This window comes from Orbicella faveolata, unplaced genomic scaffold (assembly GCF_042242905.1).
Source record: "Orbicella faveolata isolate gen_17 unplaced genomic scaffold, um_ofav_v1 contig_14, whole genome shotgun sequence".
NCBI classification, from domain to species: Eukaryota; Metazoa; Cnidaria; class Anthozoa; order Scleractinia; family Merulinidae; genus Orbicella; species Orbicella faveolata.
Window position 1 is genome coordinate 23,074,373 of NW_028301541.1, and position 25,370 is coordinate 23,099,742.

Genomic DNA, 25,370 nt, shown 5'->3' on the forward strand with positions numbered 1-25,370 from the left:
GCAAAAATTTCCTCAATGTGCTTTTTATTGTATTATTCTACATCTGCAACAATGGATGCTTACATATAAATTGCGCACAACTTCGTTAGTTCTTAACATTAATGTTCTTCTTGATTCGTTCCCAGGCGTCGCTTTTCCTAACCCCGCCGTTTTCGTCGCGCTCTTGGCGCCTGGGAACGAGTAAGAGTCTACTTCAGCAAACTATGCATGCAGTATGCTAAAACATTATACAACCCCCCAAGAAAACAGCTGGACGTGTTGCCTTGTCGAGTCTGTCGACAGTTACATTCACCCGGAACTTCAAGGAAACTTTGCATACGGTGCAGGCTGCATCTGTGTATAAAATGAAAAAAATAAATAAATAAGTAAAATAAATAAAATAAACAAACGAACGTGCACATCCTTATGTTCGTATATAAGAGACTGAGCAAGGGCTTAACCCTTTAAAGAGAGTTTTGCAAATATAAAGAAGCCGATTATGGTGCTGCCTAGTGCTGTAATCCGAGAACTTAAACTGATTTGCACTTTGTTTTTTACAGATTTGTTTCTATTTGTTTCTTTCTTTTCTTTCCTTTTTGTATTTCGTACTTTTGGCGCGAAATTAACGTTAATTATTCCATGCGATTAGTCATGTGATAACAAGAAAAAGAGGAACTAGCTGGAATAGGTCAAACGCAGGAATAAAGTCAACAGAATTTTGTCTTTTCTGTCTTTACAAAATTTAAACTACAGTTTCTAGTCCCAGGAGTGTTTCTTCAAACTAAGCAACGTCTCAATACAAAGCCGTAAATCAAACCATCGTGTTACCCTGGCCGGCAATCCTGAGTTCTATCTGGGAACAACTTGAACATTTTGTTTTGTATCGACACTCGTAATAAGTTGTGTTTTTTTTAATGATTACAATAAAATCCATGATGCATGAAATGCTAAGACTACTTGCACAAAACAATCTTTGAGAAAGAAGGGTTTTACCCAAAGAACTCGTGAGGGTTAGAGCGCGATTAAGTCAGGAACAACAAGGAACTCTTATCCCTGATTGCAGACTGACATACCTTTGTCGTGATTTTATTTTACTCCCACCCAAATTTGGAAACGCAGCTATAGCAACCTTTTGACTCGAAATTATTCCAGTCAAAGGGACAGTGTTCGGTAATTTCCACATTATACTGCCACAAACAAAAGGCAAATACATTGGATAAAAACATTCTATAACAGAACAGCTATTTTAATTACCACGACAACGTTAGGGCCGATTGCAATATCAAATGCTGACGGATCTTCACGAAGGGTTTGGATGTACGAGTACACCACGACGATGAGGTAGATCTAGGAGAAGATAAAAACATTTTTATCACATCTCGGTGAAAAAATATCGCAAGAAAATATAGGTTCATGGCAGGGGAATGTTGTAATTAAGAAAAGTGTAGATGACTTACCGATAGGAGCCACCATAGAATATTCACCACAAAGACATACTGGAACTGCAAATAAAAATCTTTCGTTAACTCGCGATCTTCAACATTTTTACCTGGTATGATTTTTGTTTTTATAGTATTTGCAGGCATCTATTAGTTTCGATTCGAACACAGAGGTAGCTGTTATCTTTTCCACTACAACGCAATGTTTGTTTGTTTCATCTTGCTTTGATCTACGCAATATTCTACTTTCAAATCAAACCAACGTAACTTGACTGCTATATCTTAACATTATTGTATGATCACGATAATCGTTACTGTTTTAGTTTTCGTTTAGAAAAGTTTTTGCAACACTGTATGTATTCATGGTCATGCAAATAAAGCTACTTGTTGTTGTTGCAACTCGGGAACAGCCGATCGACTTACCCCGTTCCAGATTGCAACGAAAAAGATCGTGAGTCCGAAAGTGTAAAGAAGCATAAAAATGTTCCAGACCAAGTAAGGGAAAGCCAGATACGGGTTTCTCTGAAATGAAGAATAAAAAAAATTATCGACGAGGGAATGTTGCGTCAGTACGGGAGCAATATTGGCAAATAAGGACTTGTACTCACCGAACCGTAAGACCCCAGCAATAGAGCATTTGCCAGCATCGAGATGCCTCCAAAAACCATTCCAACCAGGCCCAAGCGGATAATAACTAAAAAAAAAAAAACGAAAAAAGAAAAACATTTTGTGTTTGTACTTTTGATTTGTTGCGAGTTCTCGTCAGCATAAATAAAATCGAATCTTCAGGCCAACGCATATGTACCGAACATTCTCCAATGTCGCCACCATGGGAAAACGGTGGAATTGGCACCGAAAAGATGAGATTTCATTTGGAGTAAGTTCTGCCTTCAAAAGTTCCCTAAGACTACAAGGCTCCCCCAAAATACAAAATCTACTTTAAGCCAGGTAATCATTATGCTTCTTCATATATTTCTTGTCGAGCGATGAAGCAACGAAAACGGAGAAAGAAAATAACAGACACGTACCTTTAAAATACTTGTAAGCCACAGGCAAGTCTTCATCAAGGGTCGACGGACTGTATGCGTTTTCGATGTCAGTAAGGGTTTTGTATCCACTATAATTGGCATACATCACATAACCCGAGTAAAGCTGTTAGGAAGAGGAAAAGTTAGAATTATTTCAACACTGTTTATCGGTTTTTTAGGGTTACGGAGTCAATTAAATTTGATGTTTCTCTGGGGGGTTAGTTTCGTCAAGTTTAATTTGTTCCCCGTCAGATTGAATATGGCGCAAAACACCACCTAAAACTATCCTTTGCATAGGTGGAAGATGATTATGGGTTTAAAATTCTAAATATAAAATCGACAAGTCAGCCTCTTTGAAGAGACGCCTCGATGGTACTCGAGAAAGCCTGCCACATGGAAGAAGAAGGAAGTACTTGAAAGCAGCCTTCGTAAAACATTTTTTATAATTAATATATTAAGCAATATTCCTTTTGCAAGAGGTGGAAGATTTTACGGATATCATAGAATAATACTGAACAAATCAACTGAGTAATCTTAATGTTTAACTAAATGAGAAAGTATTAGCAAAACTAATGTACAAATTGTTCGATAGTTGTAAACTGTACTCTTCCTCCTTAAGGAAAGATCTGGTTCACTTGCACTAGTTCATCGGAGTGCGTAGGTTTTGATTGAGGTTATCACTGAACGAATATCGAAACGGTTAAATTTTATCCGAGTTGCAATTATTTTTACTAAATTTCTGCTCTATTTCAGTGTAACTCAAAGCGAGCCAGATTCGGGGTCTTGTCTAACCCTAACCCTGAGTTTTCCTTTTCTAAAGGAGGCCCATCAAGAAAAAAGCAGTCGCAAACTAACATTGACCCAAACAGCAACAAACTTTACACGAAACTAGCATTTGTATCACGCCGCCGTTTCTAGATAGCACTGGGACAGACACAAGTATATAACGTTATCTAGACGCGCAGTTTATAGGCATAAACCGTGCGGGGAAGGAACACAATGCCTACCAGACCAAAGATGCCGATGAGCAGAATACCTGTCCGCAGATCACAGCCGCAGCAGCAAGTACGAACCAAAATCGCCATGTTTTCTTCGCTGTTAACGACGGCCTGAGCGTGCTCTAAGAGTTCTAGTGAATCGTAGAGTACCGCGAAATGAACGCCTTTTCAGATGCGTCTCAGCAATTACCGTAGTACGCAGCTGCCCTTCCTGATTTACATGGTAGTTAAGGAAGTTACAGTCACTCAAGACCCTAATGACCGTCACGTTATTTCTAGGAGCCAATCAATGCAGCGAATTGATATCCAACCTTGACATTGTTTCTTTTTTGCTTGATTTGAATTTGAATGCTTAAACACGGAGCGACCTATATGACGAGGCTGAGGTGTTCAGCCTGCCAATCACAAATCCCAACGGACGACCAATGCTCCCATTTGATTGGCTTATTCACTCAGGTCTAATTTTAGCGCGTTGCCACAAAATTCTGGAGAGAGACGGGTGTAATTTTCTGGTTTACTACCGAAACAGGTAGACTGTTTTTTCAGAGACGCGCGAAACAGTTGCCGTTGTCAAGAAGCGTATTTGAATTAAGCCCACGTGGACTAAAACTGACGCCGAATAGGTAAGCGCACGTGATCACATTCCTTCACGTTCCTACACACTCTAATTTATCCCGTACGATTTGCATAAGATCATCGCAAGTCGTCACCGCATTTTCGTCCGTCGTTATCACTTCACATCGATCTTCGGGAAAAGAAATGTTACAAAAAACTTTTATCTGTATTAGGTTGCACTACTAAGTAACAATCAGAACGAAAGATCGACGACTGATCATGAGAAGAAGCGCGTGGGAAAAACTCAGGCTGGAAGTACTGAGTCACAGACCGCGCGAAGGAATGTGCTCACGTGTGTTTGACTTTTCATTTGACGGCTTCAGGCCACGTGACCCAAAACGTTCTCGTTTGTCGCTGGCGGCAACTGTTTCGCGCGTCTCCGAAAAAACACTCTACCTGTTTCGGTACTATTTTACAAGTAAGCAATGCCTTTTGAACTAAATAAGCGATAGCTTCAGGAGAAAAGTTTACAAAGAAAACTGACTTTTTTAATTTCAACTTCATAATTTTGTTCCTCTTGCGAAAGCCCATCGTATGAATTCGAGCTGTTTACTCAAATCGATAAAATGCCCTGTCTAGTTCATTTGATGCTAGAGTGCCTTTTCTCGTTTGAGGATTAACGCGGTTGAGAAATAAGTTTGGTAACTGAAACTCTTAAAAAAACCCAGATACAAGCAGACTGCGAAGGCAATATATTATATCTACGGTAATATGGTTATTCTTCAGCCAGTTATCTAAGGGCTGGTTCACACTTTGACATAAGCATAAGCATAAGCATAAACATAAGAAAAATATGTGTGAACCGGGGTCACATAAGCATAAGCATAAGGATGGCTATTGCGCAGGCGCAGTTCAGCTCTCAGGAATCCAAGATGGCGGATAACGAAGTAGAAATTGGATTGTTGCTACTGTTAAGCCGTAGAAATCGAAGAAGATTGCTTATGCAAAGACAAACACAAAGAAAACCGAGAAAGGTCTGGATAAGAGACATTTTTATGAGAAGAAAGACACAAGGCAATTATTATAACCTTGTACAAGAATTAAAGTCTGCCGATTTTTTGTCGCACAGACAAGGATAATTGCGGACAGATTCCGCCAACTTTTCGTTCACCTGCGTCGCCATGTTTTCAGCTGACAGATTCTGACAGAGCGGGCCTGGATTTTATTTTTGTGTATTCCGCTGACAAGAAAACCCTTTATGCTTACGCTTATGCTTATGTATGCCCCGTTCACACTCAAGTATTCACAACATAAGCATAAGCATAAGCACAAGAAAATGGAAAAAGTTCCATTCCTTGTGCTTATGCTTATGTTTAAGAGATACGGTAAGGAGAACATTGGCTGCTGTTGTACTCTTGCTGCTCAGTAAAATTCCGTCGGCCTTTTACGAACGCAATTTTGGTTTTTATTGCATTCAGCCACGAGTCTTCCTCCTCCTTTCTAACGTCAATATTCAGGTGAGATCTCACTTTGCTATTTTTCAAGTTCTCTTGTTTCTTCGTAGTACTTTTTGTTTCCAATTTCCTTCCTCTGAATATAGAACAGTTTGAAGAATAACTCAGCATTGTTCAATTTGCATTTTGTTTGCACCATCATAACGCTCATAAATCCGTCTGTTCACAGGCTAACCAAAGTCACCTCTTACGAGATTTGTTTTCGTTCTCGGCATGCCGAGATAAATGGAAACAGATAGCTCGTTGATCGCAGGCATCAGCTTTGTTATTTTAGTTAGCGGCGAAATTTGAATGTTCCGTGAGGTGACGAAGATAATTCATCGTTTTTGTTCTTTCAGAGGCATCTTCTTAAGTGTTAACATAAGTTTTATTTTCGCTGTAATTTTATTATTCACCTTCTATTATTCTACGTCAATGACTCCGTTGTTTTAACGAAAAAAAACGATATTTCCACGACTTGTATGTTATGCGACCGTTAGTTTCAGCTTTCCACAATTGCACAAAAAAGGCAACAAAGTGCTTCAAAGGTGGCGTGTCCTTGCCTTTTATAGGATCGCTCCGTGTTTAAGTAGATAACATTTTTTGTCCTAAATCTATAAATATACATACAAATGTTTCTCAAATTTTTATCGATATTTTCTGGCTTTTCACTTCGTAAAGCGTCCAATCCTTTTTAGTTGCTCTTTCTTAAGAAGAGCAGCGCAACTTTGTGTTCCTTCAAGCTAAATAATACGAAATAACCGACTGTATTTTAGAAGTATTTGGAATGCTTTTCTGGCCACGGTTCACTAGAGCTTGACTTGTACAATTGACAGACATTAGACCACCTCAAAGGCTAATCACAGTGACGATATTACAGTTGGACTGAATAAAGTGAAAAAATAAAATAAAAAATAAAGTAAAAAACAAACACAGACGTCGCCAGAACTGTCGTTGTTCTCCAAAAGGGCCAAAGCTAAACTAACAGCTTATACAGCTTATAAACTGGCGTCGTTTTTTCGTCGGCGTCCTATTGATGTCGTCCCAGATAAATTTCGCCTCAGAGCCCTTAAAACCTTTGTCGCAGACGCCCCATACCGCTGATTTTTAAAGCGGATATATTATTTACAGGGGTTATTTCAGTCTGCAACGCACGTTACTGGGTCCTGAGAGACCGAACGCTACCAACAGACCCATTCCTTAATCCCTTGCTGGGCCCTGGAAAGGAGTTCGGGAAGGAAGAATCCGCTGACTTCAACAAATTGCAACAGATCAAGGATCCAATGTCCACAACAGATCAAGGAGCAAGCGTATATAGCCCTGGAAAGATCGCATGTAGAGTGTGCATCAGCTGTGTGGAATCCCCATCTAAAGAAAGATATGAAGAGTGTGGGAACAATCCAGAGGCGGGGGAATACAGAAGGGAAGATAGCATAGTGACACAGTTGTTAAACGATCTTGAATGGCCGTCCCTTGAACTAAGAGGGAAAGATCGGGAAATGTCACCGCATAGAAGTTTTTCACGAATCGTTGCATGGTAGAGACACTATTTCCATCCCAGGTCACCTGAAGGGCCTTCAAGTTACAACACAAGATCACAGGCAACCTTCATCAACCCAGGGACACGAGGAGAGATCTACAAGAACAGCTTCTTTTTAAGAACAATGACAGAACACAACAGCTTGCCATCCAACATACGCCAGTTCAAACCAGACCGCTCTCAGTCTGGCTTTACGGGCACATTTTATCATTTTTAACAAATTTTATTTATTTTTTTGTAAGAGCCCCATGCACAGCCCAGTATTAATTTGCACTATATAATACACTCCGTGGCGGGATGGGCAACCTTTGCCATGTAAAAATCATGTAATAAATGCAGTTGCAAGCATTTTCCTCCGACAGCCTGGCAGATTTCTCCCTCATTCCTTTCGAGCTTCTGTAACTCAGTTTGTTCTCCAGATAATAATGGTCAGTTCCTTGCAGTAGTTCACGGCTTTCTCCCAGGCCTTCACGTTCAGTTGATTTCGATGACGTATCCGGAAACGATTGACCTCGGAAAAATATTGAGGCCTAGGAACTTGGCAAGTGCCTTCCGTGAACAGTGATACAGATATTTTTTCAAGGAACTGTTTCTCAACTTCACATAATAATAATAATAATAATAATAATAATAATAATAATAATAATTTTTTAAAAAATAATAGCAAACTTTATTGAGCACTTTTCATACAAACTTGAATCTTACATGTATCTGGTAAAAAATTCAGAAATTCTGTTGTTCCTTAAGTTTTCGGTAATTATAATAGTAATAATAATATCAAAATAATAATAATAATAATAATAATAATAATAATAATAATAATAATAATAATAATAATAATAAGAGCCATTGAGGTGGGCTTTCCTGTTGGACTGATAAAGAGATGTGCATTGTTGGGGTCGGCAAGAATTCTTAGAAAGGTGCTGGAGATGTAGAAAGAAGAGAAAAAGCAAACAAGGGGTGTTTCTTGGCTTTCCTAGACAACTTGTTGTTGCCCGGAGCCAATGACGAAACCAGCTTCAATATCATCAATAGCTGTGCGAATCTTTAATAATAATAATAATAATAATAATAATAATAATAATAATAATAAAACACTTTAATAGCTTTCCATCGTTTTTAATACCAATCAAAATCGAGTCTATAAATGGCGGAGTCGCTTGTTTCTTGCGCAGTAAGAAACGAAAAGTCGAACAGCGAGGTTGCTCTTTTGTTTAAAAAGTAAATGCGTCTGAAAAAAGTATCTGTACACTCAGTGACAAGGGCAGCAAAAATTAACTCAGTGTGCTTTTTATTTTGTTATTCTACATCTGCATCAGTGAATGCTTACATATAAATTGCACATGAGTTCGTTTGTTCTTGATGTGATTAACGTACTTCCTGATTCGTTCCCAAGGTTCTCTCGCCCCAAGCTCCCTGTTTCCTCGCTCTTTACCGCCGAAATCCAATGGCGCCTGGGAACGAGGAAGAATGTAATACACGTGGTATTAAAGTATGCTAAAACAACCCAAAAAAAACGAAAAAAGCAGCAACGGGACGTTTTCCTCGTTGACAGTTTCATTCTGCCGTAACTTCTTGGAGCTTTGCATAAGGTGGAGGCTGCACCTGCATCTACGAGGAAAACGAACAAAGAGCCTCAGTAAACTTTCAGGACTGCCTCGACAACAGTCTAGAACCGGAAGTCATTCAGCCGCGACTTACTTACGTACCGGAACATTCTGGTACTTACTCTGCTTTCGAAAGCGTGTATTAATTATTTGGTTCTTTCGTAAGCCTCGTCCAAATTACGGCGGAGGAGTTTGAAAACGGAGGTTTTACCGGCTCTGAAAACGCATCAAATGTTATCCATCCACTCTACCGCGGAGGAATTTAAGAACGCAACAATCACCGGTCATTTTGGATTTTTTATTTTAGGAAACTACGGGCAGGGAAATCACGTGATTATCGGCGTGACTACATCGTTTTCGAAAGGTTCCCTTTTGAAAATGTTCTCCGTCCACGCGAAAACGAAAAGCCGGCGTTTTCAAATTCCTCCGGTTTGAAGAGCGTTTTCGAAAAGCTCAGTTTTCGTGACGGATTAGTGTGGACGGTAGACCTAACCGTAGAAATAAAGCTGGGTTTTCCAATTTCACCGGCGTAGTGCGGACGGCGCCTCAGAGACGTTTTTAGAACATTACTTTAATTACCGGTAGGGTGACCGGTCTAGGCCTCTGATCAAATGCTGACGGATCTTGACGAAGGGTTTCGATGTACGAGTAAACCACGATGATGAAGTAGATCTGCGAGAAGATAAAAACATTTTTATTACATCCCGGTGAAGATATAACGCAAGAAAATATAGGTTCATGGCGGGGGAATATTCTAATTTAGACAAGTGTAGATAACTTACCGATAAGAGCCATCCCAAAGTATTTCCCAAAAATATAAACGAGTACTGCAAATTAAAAATATTTTTAGTTAACTCTCGATCTTCAGACAATTCCTACACGGTATGACTTGTGTTTTTATAGTATTTGCAGGTATCTGCTGAGATAAATACTGATTATTACTTTAAGGTTTGCGCCCAAGGACCGCTTACGGGCCTGCAAAAACAAAGCAAAATGCCATGTAATAAATAACTTATTAACCTCGCCCGTTCGGTTTTACGGGAAAATCTCAGTCCTCGTTCTTGCGGCAAGTTCTCGGTTTGAGATTTTCCCGTAAAGCCCTCACTATCGGTTAATAAGTGGTTAATACTTTCGAAACTTTCGTAAGCGACCACCTCTGAAATCCAATATTTAAGAAGTAGAAAACATGTACTTTGTTTCTATCGAGTTATAGAAACACGAGTGGAAGTTTGGGAGAACGAGAAATGCTGTGGGAACACGAGCCGCATTCTGGAAACAACTCCGAACACCTTAACAGATTGTTCCAGATTGCAATGAAGAAGATCGTGACTCCAAAAGTGAAAAGAAGCATAAAAATGTTCCATACAACGTAAGGGTAAGCCAGATACGGGTTGTTCTGAAATGAAGATAAAAAAGTTGATGAGGAAACGATCGAGTCGGTGCAGGAGCAAATATTTACTGGCTAATAAATAAAAACCTGCACTTACGGATTCATAGGACCACAGCAACAGCAAATTTGCCAGCACCGAGATTCCTCCAAAAGCCACTCCAACGAGGCCCAGGTTGGTAACAGCTAATCAATAATTATAAAAGTCATAATAGCAATAATTTAAAAAACCTTTCTGTCAGTAATTGCAATTTGTTACAGGCCCTAAAATAATCACTCTGAGCCTCTGCGAAATTGGCTTAAAAGGGAAGATTTCCTTTGGAGGAAATTTCACTTTCAAAAGCTCCTCTTCTTAAGGCTAGTCTGCCCATGGTTAAAACCAGGCCGTTCAATAAGCATTTTGCTTATTTTAACGTGCATTTCTTGTCGAGCGATAGAGCAAGAAAACAGAGAGAGAACGAACGACTGCGGAAAAGATAGACCTACCTTTAAAATACTTGTAATCCACGGGCATATCTTCAAGGGGTGATGGACTTGACGTGTCTTTCATTTCGGCAGTAAGAGTTTGGTAGGAATGGCAACCAGAATAAATCATATAACTTCCGGAAAGCTGGTGAAATAAGGGAAAGTTAGATTTATTCTAACATTGTTTACCAGCCAGTTAAGAAGTTAAAAGTTAAATTTAATGGCCGTCTGGTAGGCATCCGCATGAATATGGCGTAAACACATCCTTTGGATACTTGGAAGATGATTGCAGGTCAAAAATTCTAAGCATAAAATTTAGAAATTAATACACGCGACCTTGATGGTACACGACAAAGCCCGGGATCATATGAGATGGGGAAAAAGAAGGAACTAGTTCCGGGAAATAAACTAGATGAAAACATCACTCGTGCACCACTTTTATAAAGCAATATTCCTTTTACAAGAATAAATGAATAAATGACTGACTGACTGACTGACTGACTGACTGACTGACTGACTGACTGACTGACTGACTGACTGACTGAATGAATGAATGAATGACTTCATTTAAGTGTCATTAGTCTTAAGCTTTAAAAAAAAAAACAAATTGGGGACACTAATCACACAATAAAATATACCTTAGCTAGAGTTAAAATTATTTACAATTTAATGAATAAGATTCATTAAATTGATAGATAGAATGATAGATTCAGAAGATTCCACTGATGTTATAAAATAACACCAACTAACTCAATTAGGTAATCCGGCGAATTATTTAACGAAATGAAAATTACTAAGGCCTATTCCAAACGTAGTTGCTGCAATGGCGAACTCAAATGAATTTGGCCCAACAGTGCGCCAAATTGCGTCAAATTCAAATTAGATCAGAAACAACAAAACAAACCTTAAAAACACAACATACATTAAAATAAATTATGACTTTAAGAGCACGCCATCTCAAACCAAGTCACGTTCCTGCTGTGCCGCGGTTCAGTAGTGCCTGCCGCGCTAAGTACGTACGTTGTCGTATCGAACGTCAACTTGCAGAACTGAATGATTTCATATGTCTCCTACTGCCGTGTTTAAGTCGAATTTTAATTCTTGAATTTAGTCCAGCGCGGCAACAGCGCATAGCATTAGCATAAACCAATGGCGCATGGATAGTTCTAAGAACTTCTTAAAACTTCCGCGATAAGTAAGAATGCCGAGTTCACTTTCAATTCATCTGCACGAGTAACATACCTCGAAATGACAAGCATTTGATTGTCTTTACCATTCGGAATAAATGCACTGGTTTGTACGAGTTGCGTTTGTTTGTTTGTTTTTTAAATATCTATATTTCTTTTCTGTCAAGTTAGTGTTTGTCATGCCGAGCAAGGGGTCGACTTGTTATCCCGAGCTAACATTGCTGACTCGTACTCGCAAACCGCCATTGACCCAAACAGCAACATATTTTACATATAACTGGCGTCTGCATCACGTAGTGTTTCTCAGATAGCATAAGGAATGTTAGCTAGAAACACAAGACAAACAGACAGAACAAACAACTCAAAACTAAACGGCGGGGAAACACAACACCTACCAGACCAAAGATGCCGATTAGCCGAACGCCTGTCCGCAAATCACAGCCGCAGCAGCACGTACGAACCAAGATCGCCATAAATGTTTTCAATGTAACGACCGCCTTGGCGTGCTGTAAAGGTTCTTGTGAGACGTAGAGTACGGCGCAGCGAAATGAACGCGTCTGCAACTCAGTCTAATACCAGGTGGTGTGCACGTGGATGCTACGATCGTAATGCACGCTGGTATTAGTTTCGTTTCCTCGTTGCCACCGTTGGGTGGAGATCTCTTGGGAACATTGAAATAACCGCTTTTCATTCAAAATATTGTTGCTTTTGTGTGTCTTTCGATGGAAATCTAACTTTTAACACGTTTTTGGCCTTAGAAATTTATAATTACTCGGGCCGAGTCATAAAATACTAGCCGTTCTTCTTCGTAGTCGTATTTGGTCGCCAAATGGGAGATCATAGTCCCAGACGTTCCTAACGTAGAGCGTCAACAGCTTGCTTTATCGCTAGTCACTTGAAAGGATAGATGAGAAGGCCCTTCTTTATTCTGTGACATTTCTTGACGAAGCGTCTAGTTTTCACAGAAAGTAGTGCTTGGAGTAAAAAACGTTGGCTTTTAATCAGTCTCGACGGTCTTGCAGGTAAGCTGGAATCACTATGAGGGAGTTTTTTCTTACAGAAAGCCCAATATTCAAGCTACAACAAACCAAGTATGGCGTGTGCTGAGCAACCACAATTTCAATGGTAATATTCCAACGCACAAACTTATCCCTGATATGAATTACTCCCTCTGTCATAAGAAAATCAATGCATCTGAAATACAAATATCTCTATACACTCAGTGACAAGCTAGGGCAGCAAAAATTTCCTCAATGTGCTTTTTATTGTATTATTCTACATCTGCAACAATGGATGCTTACATATAAATTGCGCACAACTTCGTTAGTTCTTAACATTAATGTTCTTCTTGATTCGTTCCCAGGCGTCGCTTTTCCTAACCTCGCTGTTTTCGTCGCGCTCTTGGCGCCTGGGAACGAGTAAGAGTCTACTTCAGCAAACTATGCATGCAGTATGCTAAAACATTATACAACCCCCCAAGAAAACAGCTGGACGTGTTGCCTTGTCGAGTCTGTCGACAGTTCCATTCACCCGGAACTTCAAGGAAACTTTGCATACGGTGCAGGCTGCATCTGTGTATAAAATGAAAAAAATAAATAAATAAGTAAAATAAATAAAATAAACAAACAAACGTACACATCCTTATGTTCGTATATAAGAGACTGAGCAAGGGCTTAACCCTTTAAAGAGAGTTTTGCAAATATAAAGAAGCCGATTATGGTGCTGCCTAGTGCTGTAATCCGAGAACTTAAACTGATTTGCACTTTGTTTTTTACAGATTTGTTTCTATTTGTTTCTTTCTTTTCTTTCCTTTTCGCATTTCGTACTTTTGGAGCGAAATTAACGTTAATTATTCCATGCGATTAGTCATGTGATAACAAGAAAAAGAGGAACTAGCTGGAATAGGTTAAGCGCAGGAATAAAGTCAACAGAAGTTTGTCTTTTCTGTCTTTACAAAATTAAAAGTACAGTTTCTAATCCCAGGAGTGTTTCTTCAAACTAAGCAACGTCTCAATACAAAGCCGTAAATCAAACCACCGTGTTGCCCTGGCTGGCAATCCTGAGTTCTATCTGGGAACAACTTGAACATTTTGTTTTGTATCGACACTCATAATAAGTTGTGTTTTTTTTAATGATTACAATAAAATCCATGATGCATGAAATGCTAAGACTACTTGCACAAAACAATCTTTGAGAAAGAAGGGTTTTACCCAAAGAACTCGTGAGGGTTAGAGCGCGATTAAGTCAGGAACAACAAGGAACTCTTATCCCTGATTGCAAACTGACATACCTTTGTCGTGATTTTATTTTACTCCTACCCAAATTAGGAAACGCAGCTATAGCAACCTTTTGACTCGAAATTATTCCAGTTAAAGGGACAGTGTTCGGTAATTTCCACATTATACTGCCACAAACAAAAGGCAAATACATTGGATAAAAACATTCTATAACAGAACAGCTATTTTAATTACCACGACAACGTTAGGGCCGATTGCAATATCAAATGCTGACGGATCTTCACGAAGGGTTTGGATGTACGAGTACACCACGATGATGAGGTAGATCTAGGAGAAGATAAAAACATTTTTATCACATCTCGGTGAAAAAATATCGCAAGAAAATATAGGTTCATGGCAGGGGAATGTTGTAATTAAGAAAAGTGTAGATGACTTACCGATAGGAGCCACCATAGAATATTCACCACAAAGACATACTGGAACTGCAAATAAAAATCTTTCGTTAACTCGCGATCTTCAACATTTTTACCTGGTATGATTTTTGTTTTTATAGTATTTGCAGGCATCTATTAGTTTCGATTCGAACACAGAGGTAGCTGTTATCTTTTCTACTACAACGCAATGTTTGTTTGTTTCATCTTGCTTTGATCTACGCAATATTCTATTTTCAAATCAAACCAACGTAACTTGACTGCTATATCATAACATTATTGTATGATCACGATAATCGTTACTGTTTTAGTTTTCGTTTAGAAAAGTTTTTGCAACACTGTATGTATTCATGGTCATGCAAATAAAGCTACTTGTTGTTGTTGCAACTCGGGAACAGCCGATCGACTTACCCCGTTCCAGATTGCAACGAAAAAGATCGTGAGTCCGAAAGTGTAAAGAAGCATAAAAATGTTCCAGACCAAGTAAGGGAAAGCCAGATACGGGTTTCTCTGAAATGAAGAATAAAAAAAAAATTATCGACGAGGGAATGATTGCGTCAGTACGGGAGCAATATTGGCAAATAAGGACTTGTACTCACCGAACCGTAAGACCCCAGCAATAGAGCATTTGCCAGCATCGAGATGCCTCCAAAAACCACTCCAACCAGGCCCAAGCGGATAATAACTAAAAAAAAAAAAACGAAAAAAGAAAAACATTTTGTGTTTGTACTTTTGATTTGTTGCGAGTTCTCGTCAGCATAAATAAAATCGAATCTTCAGGCCAACGCATATGTACCGAACATTCTCCAATGTCGCCACCATGGGAAAACGGTGGAATTGGCACCGAAAAGATGAGATTTCATTTGGAGTAAGTTCTGCTTTCAAAAGTTCCCTAAGACTACAAGGCTCCCCCAAAATACAAAATCTACTTTAAGCCAGGTAATCATTATGCTTCTTCATATATTTCTTGTCGAGCGATGAAGCAACGAAAACGGAGAAAGAAAATAACAGACACGTACCTTTAAAATACTTGTAAGCCACAGGCAAGTCTTCATCAAGGGTCGACGGACTGTATGCGTTTTCGATGTCAGTAAGGGTGTTGTATCCACTATAATTGGCATACATCACATAACCCGAGTAAAGCTGTTAGGAAGAGGAAAAGTTAGAATTATTTCAACACTGTTTATCGGTTTTTTAGGGTTACGGAGTCAATTAAATTTGATGTTTCTCTGGGGGGTTAGTTTCGTCAAGTTTAATTTATTCCCCGTCAGATTGAATATGACGCAAAACACCTAAAACTATCCTTTGTATAGGTGGAAGATGATTACGGGTTTAAAATTCTAAATATAAAATCGACAAGTCAGCCTCTTTGAAGAGACGCCTCGATGGCACTCGAGAAAGCCTGCCACATGGAAGAAGAAGGAAGTACTTGAAAGCAGCCTTCGTAAAACATTTTTTATAATTAATATATTAAGCAATATTCCTTTTGCAAGAGGTGGAAGATTTTACGGATATCATATAATAATACTGAACAAATCAACTGAGTAGTCTTAATGTTTAACTAAATGAGAAAGTATTAGCAAAACTAATGTACAAATTGTTCGATAGTTGTAAACTGTACTCTTCCTCCTTAAGGAAAGATCTGGTTCACTTGCACTAGTTCATCGGAGTGCGTAGGTTTTGACTGAGGTTATCACTGAACGAATATCGAAACGGTTAAATTTTATCTGAGTTGCAATTTTTACTAAATTTCTGCTTTATTTCAGTGTAACTCAAAGCGAGCCAGATTCGGGGTCTTGTCTAACCCTAACCCTGAGTTTTCCTTTTCTAAAGGAGGCCCATCAAGAAAAAAGCAGTCGCAAACTAACATTGACCCAAACAGCAACAAACTTTACACGAAACTAGCATTTGTATCACGCCGCCGTTTCTAGATAGCACTGGGACAGACACAAGTATATAACGTTATCTAGACGCGCAGTTTATAGGCATAAACCGTGCGGGGAAGGAACACAATGCCTACCAGACCAAAGATGCCGATGAGCAGAATACCTGTCCGCAGATCACAGCCGCAGCAGCAAGTACGAACCAAAATCGCCATGTTTTCTTCGCTGTTAACGACGGCCTGAGCGTGCTCTAAGAGTTCTAGTGAATCGTAGAGTACCGCGAAATGAACGCCTTTTCAGATGCGTCTCAGCAATTACCGTAGTACGCAGCTGCCCTTCCTGATTTACATGGTAGTTAAGGAAGTTACAGTCACTCAAGACCCTAATGACCGTCACGTTATTTCTAGGAGCCAATCAATGCAGCGAATTGATATCCAACCTTGACATTGTTTCTTTTTTGCTTGATTTGAATTTGAATGCTTAAACACGGAGCGACCTATATGACGAGGCTGAGGTGTTCAGCCTGCCAATCACAAATCCCAACGGACGACCAATGCTCCCATTTGATTGGCTTATTCACTCAGGTCTAATTTTAGCGCGTTGCCACAAAATTCTGGAGAGAGACGGGTGTAATTTTCTGGTTTACTACCGAAACAGGTAGACTGTTTTTTCAGAGACGCGCGAAACAGTTGCCGTTGTCAAGAAGCGTATTTGAATTAAGCCCACGTGGACTAAAACTGACGCCGAATAGGTAAGCGCACGTGATCACATTCCTTCACGTTCCTACACACTCTAATTTATCCCGTACGATTTGCATAAGATCATCGCAAGTCGTCACCGCATTTTCGTCCGTCGTTATCACTTCACATCGATCTTCAGGAAAAGAAATGTTACAAAAAAACTTTTATCTGTATTAGGTTGCACTACTAAGTAACAATCAGAACGAAAGATCGACGACTGATCATGAGAAGAAGCGCGTGGGAAAAACTCAGGCTGGAAGTACTGAGTCACAGACCGCGCGAAGGAATGTGCTCACGTGTGTTTGACTTTTCATTTGACGGCTTCAGGCCACGTGACCCAAAACGTTCTCGTTTGTCGCTAGCGGCAACTGTTTCGCGCGTCTCCGAAAAAACACTCTACCTGTTTCGGTACTATTTTACAAGTAAGCAATGCCTTTTGAACTAAATAAGCGATAGCTTCAGGAGAAAAGTTTACAAAGAAAACTGACTTTTTTAATTTCAACTTCATAATTTTGTTCCTCTTGCGAAAGCCCATCGTATGAATTCGAGCTGTTTACTCAAATCGATAAAATGCCCTGTCTCGTTCATTTGATGCTAGAGTGCCTTTTCTCGTTCGAGGATTAACGCGGTTGAGAAATAAGTTTGGTAACTGAAACTCTTAAAAAAACCCAGATACAAGCAGACTGCGAAGGCAATATATTATATCTACGGTAATATGGTTATTCTTCAGCCAGTTATCTAAGGGCTGGTTCACACTTTGACATAAGCATAAGCATAAGCATAAACATAAGAAAAATATGTGTGAACCGGGGTCACATAAGCATAAGCATAAGGATGGCTATTGCGCAGGCGCAGTTCAGCTCTCAGGAATCCAAGATGGCGGATAACGAAGTAGAAATTGGATTGTTGCTACTGTTAAGCCTTAGAAATCGAAGAAGATTGCCTATGCAAAGACAAACACAAAGAAAACCGAGAAAGGTCTGGATAAGAAACATTTTTATGAGAAGAAAGACACAAGGCGATTATTATAACCTTGTACAAGAATTAAAGTCTGCCGATTTTTTGTCGCACAGACAAGGATAATTGCGGACAGATTCCGCCAACTTTTCGTTCACCTGCGTCGCCATGTTTTCAGCTGACAGATTCTGACAGAGCGGGCCTGGATTTTATTTTTGTGTATTCCGCTGACAAGAAAACCCTTTATGCTTACGCTTATGCTTATGTATGCCCCGTTCACACTCAAGTATTCACAACATAAGCATAAGCATAAGCATAAGAAAATGGAAAAAGTTCTATTCCTTGTGCTTATGCTTATGTTTAAGAGATACGGTAAGGAGAACATTGGCTGCTGTTGTACTCTTGCTGCTCAGTAAAATTCCGTCGGCCTTTTACGAACGCAATTTTGGTTTTTATTGCATTCAGCCACGAGTCTTCCTCCTCCTTTCTAACGTCAATATTCAGGTGAGATCTCACTTTGCTATTTTTCAAGTTCTCTTGTTTCTTCGTAGTACTTTTTGTTTCCAATTTCCTTCCTCTGAATATAGAACAGTTTGAAGAATAACTCAGCATTGTTCAATTTGCATTTTGTTTGCACCATCATAACGCTCATAAATCCGTCTGTTCACAGGCTAACCAAAGTCACCTCTTACGAGATTTGTTTTCGTTCTCGGCATGCCGAGATAAATGGAAACAGATAGCTCGTTGATCGCAGGCGTCAGCTTTGTTATTTTAGTTAGCGGCGAAATTTGAATGTTCCGTGAGGTGACGAAGATAATTCATCGTTTTTGTTCTTTCAGAGGCATCTTCTTAAGTGTTAACATAAGTTTTATTTTCACTGTAATTTTATTATTCACCTTCTATTATTCTACGTCAATGACTCCGTTGTTTTAACGAAAAAAAACGATATTTCCACGACTTGTATGTTATGCGACCGTTAGTTTCAGCTTTCCACAATTGCACAAAAAAGGCAACAAAGTGCTTCAAAGGTGGCGTGTCCTTGCCTTTTATAGGATCGCTCCGTGTTTAAGTAGATAACATTTTTTGTCCTAAATCTATAAATATACATACAAATGTTTCTCAAATTTTTATCGATATTTTCTGGCTTTTCACTTCGTAAAGCGTCCAACCCTTTTTAGTTGCTCTTTCTTAAGAAGAGCAGCGCAACTTTGTGTTCCTTCAAGCTAAATAATACGAAATAACCGACTGTATTTTAGAAGTATTTGGAATGCTTTTCTGGCCACGGTTCACTAGAGCTTGACTTGTACAATTGACAAACATTAGACCACCTCAAAGGCTAATCACAGTGACGATATTACATTTGGACTGAATAAAGTGAAAAAATAAAATAAAAAATAAAATAAAAAACAAACACAGACGTCGCCAGAACTGTCGTTGTTCTCCAAAAGGGCCAAAGCTAAACTAACAGCTTATACAGCTTATAGACTAGTAGGCCATTTGTCTTTTATAAACTAGCGTGGTTTTTTCATCGGCGTCCTATTGATGTTGTCCCAGATAAATTTCGCCTCAGAGTCATTAAAACCTTTGTCGCAGACGCCCCATACCGCTGATTTTTAAAGCGGATATATTATTTACAGGGGTTATTTCAGTCTGCAACGCACGCTACTGGGTCCTGAGAGACCGAACGCTACCAACAGACCCATTCCTTAATCCCTTGCTGGGCCCTGGAACGGGAGTTCGGGAAGGAAGAATCCGCTGACTTCAACAAATTGCAACAGATCAAGGATCCAATGTCCACAACAGATCAAGGAGCAAGCGTATATAGCCCTGGAAAGATCGCATGTAGAGTGTGCATCAGCTGTGTGGAATCCCCATCTAAAGAAAGATATGAAGAGTGTGGGAACAATCCAGAGGCGGGGGAATACAGAAGGGAAGATAGCATAGTGACACAGTTGTTAAACGATCTTGAATGGCCGCCCCTTGAACTAAGAGGGAAAGATCGGGAAATGTCACCGCATAGAAGTTTTTCACGAATCGTTGCATGGTAGAGACACTATTTCCATCCCAGGTCACCTGAAGGGCCTTCAAGTTACAACACAAGATCACAGGCAACCTTCATCAACCCAGGGACACGAGGAGAGATCTACAAGAACAGTTTCTTTTTAAGAACAATGACAGAACACAACAGCTTGCCATCCAACATACGCCAGTTCAAACCAGACCGCTCTCAGTCTGGCTTTACGGGCACATTTTATCATTTTTAACAAATTTTATTTATTTTTTTGTAAGAGCCCCATGCACAGCCCAGTATTAATTTGCACTATATAATACACTCCGTGGCGGGATGGGCAACCTTTGCCATGTAACAATCATGTAAAAAATGCAGTTGCAAGCATTTTCCTCCGACAGCCTGGCAGATTTCTCCCTCATTCCTTTCGAGCTTCTGTAACTCAGTTTGTTCTCCAGATAATATTGGTGAGTTCCTTGCAGTAGTTCACGGCTTTCTCCCAGGCCTTCACGTTCAGTTGATTTCGATGACGTATCCGGAAACGATTGACCGCGGAAAAATATTGAGGCCTAGGAACTAGTGAACAGTGATACAGATATTTTTTCAAGGAACTGTTTCTCAACTTCACATAATAATAATAATAATAATAATAATAATAATAATAATAATAATAATAATAATAATAACAATAATAATAATGAGAGCCATTGAGGTGGGCTTTCCTGTTGGACTGATAAAGAGATGTGCATTGTTGGGGTCGGCAAGAATTCTTAGAAAGGTGCTGGAGATGTAGAAAGAAGAGAAAAAGCAAACAAGGGGTGTTTCTTGGCTTCCCTAGGCAACTTGTTTAATAGCTTTCCATCGTTTTTAATACCAATCAAAATCGAGTCTATAATGGCGGAGTCGCTTGTTTCTTGCGCAGTAAGAAACGAAGAGTCGAACAACGAGGTTGCTCGTTTGTTTAAAAAGTAAATGCGTCTGAAAAAAATATCTATACACTCAGTGACAAGGGCAGCAAAAATTAACTCAGTGTGCTTTTTATTTTGTTATTCTACATCTGCATCAGGAATGCTTACATATAAATTGCACAGGAGTTCGTTTGTTCTTGATGTGATTAACGTACTTCCTGATTCGTTCCCAGGCGTCACTCCTCCCGACCACAAGTCTCTCTCGCCCCAAGCTCCCTGTTTCCTCGCTCTTTACCGCCGAAATCCAATGGCGCCTGGGAACGAGGAAGAATGTAATACACGTGGTATTAAAGTATGCTAAAACAACCCAAAAAAACGAAAAAAGCAGCAACGGGACGTTTTTCCTCGTTGACAGTTTCATTCTGCCGTAACTTCTTGGAGCTTTGCATAAGGTGGAGGCTGCACCTGCATCTACGAGGAAAACAAACAAAGAGCCTCAGTAAACTTTCAGGACTGCCTCTACAACAGTCTAGAACCGGAAGTCATTCAGCCGCGACTTACTTACGTACCGGAACATTCTGGTACTTACTCTGCTTTCGAAAGCGTGTATTATTTATTTGGTTCTTTCATAGGCCTCGTCCAAATTACGGCGGAGGAGTTTGAAAACGGAGGTTTTACCGGCTCTGAAAACGCATCAAATGTTATCCATCCACTCTACCGCGGAAGAATTTAAGAACGCAACGATCACCGGTCATTTTGGATTTTTTATTTTAGGAAACCGCGTGCAGGGAAATCACACGATTATCGGCGTGACTACATCGTTTTCGAAAGGTTCCCTTTTGAAAATGTTCTCCGTCCACGCGAAAACGAAAAGCCGGCGTTTTCAAATTCCTCCGGTTTGAAGAGCGTTTTCGAAAAGCTCAGTTTTCGTGACGGATTAGTGTGGACGGTAGACCTAACCGTAGAAATAAAGCTGGGTTTTCCAATTTCACCGGCGTAGTGCGGACGGCGCCTCAGAGACGTTTTTAGAACATTACTTTAATTACCGGTAGGGTGACCGGTCTAGGCCTCTGATCAAATGCTGACGGATCTTGACGAAGGGTTTCGATGTACGAGTAAACCACGATGATGAAGTAGATCTGCGAGAAGATAAAAACATTTTTATTACATCCCGGTGAAGAAATAACGCAAGAAAATATAGGTTCATGGCAGAGGAATCTTTTAATTTAGACAAGTGTAGATAACTTACCGATAAGAGCCATCCCAAAGTATTTCCCAAAAACACAAACGAGTACTGCAAATTAAAAATATTTTTAGTTAACTCTCGATCTTCAGACAATTCCTACACGGTATGACTTGTGTTTTGATAGTATTTGCAGGTATCTGCTGAGATAAATACTGATTATTACTTTAAGGTTTGCGCCCAAGGACCGCTTACGGACCTGCAAAAACAAAGCAAAATGCCATGTAATAAATAACTTATTAACCTCGCCTGTTCGGTTTTACGGGAAAATCTCAGTCCTCGTTCTTGCGGCAAGTTCTCGGTTTGAGATTTTCCCGTAAAGCCCTCACTATCGGTTAATAAGTGGTTAATACTTTCGAAACTTTCGTAAGCGACCACCTCTGAAATCCAATATTTAAGAAGTAGAAAACATGTACTGTGTTTCTATCGAGTTATAGAAACACGAGTGGAAGTTTGGGAGAACGAGAAATGCTGTGGGAACACGAGCCGCATTCTGGAAACAACTCCGAACACCTTACCAGATTGTTCCAGATTGCAATGAAGAAGATTGTGACTCCAAAAGTGAAAAGAAGCATAAAAATGTTCCATACAACGTAAGGGTAAGCCAGATACGGGTTGTTCTGAAATGAAGATAAAAAAGTTGATGAGGAAACGATCGAGTCGGTGCAGGAGCAAATATTTACTGGCTAATAAATAAAAACCTGCACTTACGGATTCATAAGACCACAGCAACAGCAAATTTGCCAGCACCGAGATGCCTCCAAAAGCCACTCCAACGAGGCCCAGGTTGGTAATAGCTAATCAATAATTATAAAAGTCATAATAGCAATAATTAAAAAAACCTTTCTGTCAGTAATTGCAATTTGTTACAGGCCCTAAAATAATCACTCTGAGCTTCTGCGAAATTGGCTTAAAAGGGAAGATTTCCTTTGGAGGAAATTTCACTTTCAAAAGCTCCTCTTCCTAAGGCTAGTCTGCCCATGGTTAAAACCAGGCCGGTCAATAAGCATTTTGCTTATTGTAACGTGCATTTCTTGTCGAGCGATAGAGCAAGAAAACAGAGAGAGAACGAACGACTGCGGAAAAGATAGACCTACCTTTAAAATACTTGTAATCCACGGGCATATCTTCAAGGGGTGATGGACTTGACGTGTCTTTCATTTCGGCAGTAAGAGTTTGGTAGGAATGGCAACCAGAATAAATCATATAACTTCCGGAAAGCTGGTGAAATAAGGGAAAGTTAGATTTATTCTAACATTGTTTACCAGCCAGTTAAGAAGTTAAAAGTTAAATTTAATGGCCGTCTGGTAGGCATCCGCATGAATATGGCGTAAACACATCCTTTGGATACTTGGAAGATGATTGCAGGTCAAAAATTCTAAGCACAAAATTTAGAAATTAATACACGCGACCTTGATGCTACACGACAAAGCCCGGGATCATATGAGATGTGGAAAAAGAAGGAACTAGTTCCGGGAAATTAAACTAGATGAAAACATCACTCGTGCACCACTTTTATAAAGCAATATTCCTTTTTACAAGAATAAATGAATAAATGACTGACTGACTGACTGACTGACTGACTGAATGAATGAATGAATGACTTCATTTAAGTGTCATTAGTCTTCAGCTTTAAAAAAAAACTAATTGGGGACACTAATCACACAATAAAATATACCTTAGCTAAAGTTAAAATTATCTACAATTTAATGAATAAGATTCATTAAATTGATAGATAGAATGATAGATTCAGAAGATTCCACTGATGTTATAAAATAACACCAACTAACTAGGTAATCCGGCGAATTATTTAACGAAATGAAAATTACTAAGGCCTATTCCAAACGTAGTTAGTGCAATGGCGAACTCAAATGAATTTGGCCCAACAGTGCGCCAAATTGCGTCAAATTCAAATTAGATCAGAAACAACAAAACAAACCTTAAAAACACAACATACATTAAAATAAATTATGACTTTATGTCTCCTACTGCCGTGTTTAAGTCGAATTTTAATTCTTGAATTTAGTCCAGCGCGGCAACAGCGCATAGCATTAGCATAAACCAATGGCGCATGGATAGTTCTAAGAACTTCTTAAAACTTCCGCGATAAGTAAGAATGCCGAGTTCACTTTGGATTCATCTGCCACGAGTAACATACCTCGAAATGACAAGCTTTTGATTGTCTTTACCATTCGGAATAAATGCACTGGTTTGTACGAGTTGCGATTGTTTTTTGTTTTTTTTTTAAATATCTATATTTCTTTTCCGTCAAGTTAGTGTTTGTCATGCCGAGCAAGGGGTCGACTTGTTATCCCGAGCTAACATTGCTGACTCGTACTCGCAAACCGCCATTGACCCAAACAGCAACATATTTTACATATAACTGGCCTTTGCATCACGTAGTGTTTCTCAGATAGCATAAGGAGCGTTACCTAGAAACACAAGACAAACAGACAGAACAAACAACTCGAAACTAAACGGCGGGGAAACACAACACCTACCAGGCCAAAGATCCCGATTAGCCGAACGCCTGTCCGCAAATCACAGCCGCAGCAGCACGTACGAACCAAGATCGCCATAAATGTTTTTAATGTAACGACCCCCTTGGCGTGCTGTAAAGGTTCTTGTGAGACGTAGAGTACGGCGCAGCGAAATGAACGCGTCTGCAACTCAGTCTAATACCAGGTGGTGTGCACGTGGATGCTACGATCGTAATGCACGCTGGTATTAGTTTCGTTTCCTCGTTGCCACCGTTGGGTGGAGATCTCTTGGGAACATTGAAATAACCGCTTTTCATTCAAAATATTGTTGCTTTTGTGTGTCTTTCGATGGAAATCTAACTTTTAACACGTTTTTGGCCTTAGAAATTTATAATTACTCAGGCCGAGTCATAAATTACTAGCCGTTCTTCTTCGTAGTCGTATTTGGTCGCCAAATGGGAGATCATAGTCCCAGACGTTCCTAACGTAGAGCGTCAACAGCTTGCTTTATCGCTAGTCACTTGAAAGGATAGATGAGAAGGCCCTTCTTTATTCTGTGACATTTCTTGACGAAGCGTCTAGTTTTCACAGAAAGTAGTGCTTGGAGTAAAAAACGTTGGCTTTTAATCAGTCTCGACGGTCTTGCAGGTAAGCTGGAATCACTATGAGGGAGTTTTTTCTTACAGAAAGCCCAATATTCAAGCTACAACAAACCAAGTATGGCGTGTGCTGAGCAATCACAATTTCAATGGTAATATTCCAACGCACAAACTTATCCCTGATATGAATTACTGCCACTGTCATA

The 25,370-nt window shown here is 39.6% G+C and overlaps 4 protein-coding genes across 7 annotated transcripts; all 4 read right to left on the reverse strand.

Annotated features, from left to right (window-relative positions):
- Positions 1 to 7: 7 nt before the first annotated feature.
- On the reverse strand, positions 8 to 3,657 carry LOC149114545 (uncharacterized). The gene is made up of 7 exons (XM_089287171.1): positions 3,454 to 3,657; positions 2,447 to 2,570; positions 2,027 to 2,112; positions 1,842 to 1,940; positions 1,437 to 1,481; positions 1,234 to 1,326; positions 8 to 333 (listed from the first exon to the last, which is right to left on the reverse strand). The coding sequence occupies exons 1-7, from the start codon at positions 3,529 to 3,531 to the stop codon at positions 301 to 303; spliced, it is 558 nt and encodes a 185-aa protein (XP_089143297.1). The 5' UTR covers positions 3,532 to 3,657; the 3' UTR covers positions 8 to 300.
- Positions 3,658 to 8,306: 4,649 nt separating this feature from the next.
- On the reverse strand, positions 8,307 to 12,819 carry LOC149114546 (uncharacterized). Of its 2 annotated transcripts, XM_089287173.1 has the most exons (6): positions 12,074 to 12,819; positions 10,513 to 10,636; positions 10,127 to 10,212; positions 9,422 to 9,466; positions 9,219 to 9,311; positions 8,307 to 8,643 (listed from the first exon to the last, which is right to left on the reverse strand). In XM_089287173.1, exons 1-6 carry the CDS (start codon positions 12,149 to 12,151, stop codon positions 8,590 to 8,592), a joined length of 480 nt encoding a protein of 159 aa, XP_089143299.1. In that variant the 5' UTR covers positions 12,152 to 12,819; the 3' UTR covers positions 8,307 to 8,589. The 2 variants fall into 2 exon arrangements, 1 of the variants encoding a protein (XP_089143299.1); XR_016206498.1 differs by lacking the exon at positions 8,307 to 8,643 and having other exon boundaries at positions 9,159 to 9,311; positions 9,422 to 10,035.
- A 104-nt stretch (positions 12,820 to 12,923) lies between these two features.
- LOC149114547 (uncharacterized) lies at positions 12,924 to 16,570 on the reverse strand. Its single transcript, XM_089287170.1, has 7 exons — positions 16,367 to 16,570; positions 15,366 to 15,489; positions 14,946 to 15,031; positions 14,758 to 14,856; positions 14,353 to 14,397; positions 14,150 to 14,242; positions 12,924 to 13,249 (listed from the first exon to the last, which is right to left on the reverse strand). Exons 1-7 carry the CDS (start codon positions 16,442 to 16,444, stop codon positions 13,217 to 13,219), a joined length of 558 nt encoding a protein of 185 aa, XP_089143296.1. The 5' UTR covers positions 16,445 to 16,570; the 3' UTR covers positions 12,924 to 13,216.
- A 4,385-nt stretch (positions 16,571 to 20,955) lies between these two features.
- Positions 20,956 to 25,349, reverse strand: LOC149114548 (uncharacterized). Of its 3 annotated transcripts, XM_089287166.1 has the most exons (7): positions 24,587 to 25,349; positions 23,183 to 23,306; positions 22,797 to 22,882; positions 22,604 to 22,705; positions 22,092 to 22,136; positions 21,889 to 21,981; positions 20,956 to 21,313 (listed from the first exon to the last, which is right to left on the reverse strand). In XM_089287166.1, the coding sequence occupies exons 1-7, from the start codon at positions 24,662 to 24,664 to the stop codon at positions 21,260 to 21,262; spliced, it is 582 nt and encodes a 193-aa protein (XP_089143292.1). In that variant the 5' UTR covers positions 24,665 to 25,349; the 3' UTR covers positions 20,956 to 21,259. The 3 variants fall into 3 exon arrangements, with proteins under 3 accessions (XP_089143292.1, XP_089143293.1, XP_089143291.1); XM_089287167.1 differs by lacking the exon at positions 22,604 to 22,705; XM_089287165.1 differs by having other exon boundaries at positions 22,604 to 22,882.
- Positions 25,350 to 25,370: the final 21 nt, after the last annotated feature.

What these genes read in the sequence shown, in the direction of transcription:
- LOC149114545 (XM_089287171.1), bottom strand. Translation starts at nt 3,531, where the DNA reads ATGGCGATTTTGGTTCGTACTTGCTGCTGCGGCTGTGATCTGCGGACA. An exon ending in GGCTTACAAGTATTTTAAAG is followed by an intron (nt 2,113 to 2,446) that starts GTACGTGTCTGT and finishes TTTTTTTTTTAG; the next exon opens with TTATTATCCGCTTGGGCCTG. An exon ending in TCGTTGCAATCTGGAACGGG is followed by an intron (nt 1,482 to 1,841) that starts GTAAGTCGATCG and finishes TTTTATTTGCAG; the next exon opens with TTCCAGTATGTCTTTGTGGT.
- LOC149114548 (XM_089287165.1), bottom strand. Translation starts at nt 24,664, where the DNA reads ATGGCGATCTTGGTTCGTACGTGCTGCTGCGGCTGTGATTTGCGGACA. An exon ending in TTGCAATCTGGAACAATCTG is followed by an intron (nt 22,137 to 22,603) that starts GTAAGGTGTTCG and finishes TTTAATTTGCAG; the next exon opens with TACTCGTTTGTGTTTTTGGG. An exon ending in CTTTGGGATGGCTCTTATCG is followed by an intron (nt 21,982 to 22,091) that starts GTAAGTTATCTA and finishes ATCTTCTCGCAG; the next exon opens with ATCTACTTCATCATCGTGGT.
- LOC149114547 (XM_089287170.1), bottom strand. Translation starts at nt 16,444, where the DNA reads ATGGCGATTTTGGTTCGTACTTGCTGCTGCGGCTGTGATCTGCGGACA. An exon ending in TCGTTGCAATCTGGAACGGG is followed by an intron (nt 14,398 to 14,757) that starts GTAAGTCGATCG and finishes TTTTATTTGCAG; the next exon opens with TTCCAGTATGTCTTTGTGGT. An exon ending in TTCTATGGTGGCTCCTATCG is followed by an intron (nt 14,243 to 14,352) that starts GTAAGTCATCTA and finishes ATCTTCTCCTAG; the next exon opens with ATCTACCTCATCATCGTGGT.
- LOC149114546 (XM_089287173.1), bottom strand. Translation starts at nt 12,151, where the DNA reads ATGGCGATCTTGGTTCGTACGTGCTGCTGCGGCTGTGATTTGCGGACA. An exon ending in GGATTACAAGTATTTTAAAG is followed by an intron (nt 10,213 to 10,512) that starts GTAGGTCTATCT and finishes ATTATTGATTAG; the next exon opens with CTGTTACCAACCTGGGCCTC. An exon ending in CTTTGGGATGGCTCTTATCG is followed by an intron (nt 9,312 to 9,421) that starts GTAAGTTATCTA and finishes ATCTTCTCGCAG; the next exon opens with ATCTACTTCATCATCGTGGT.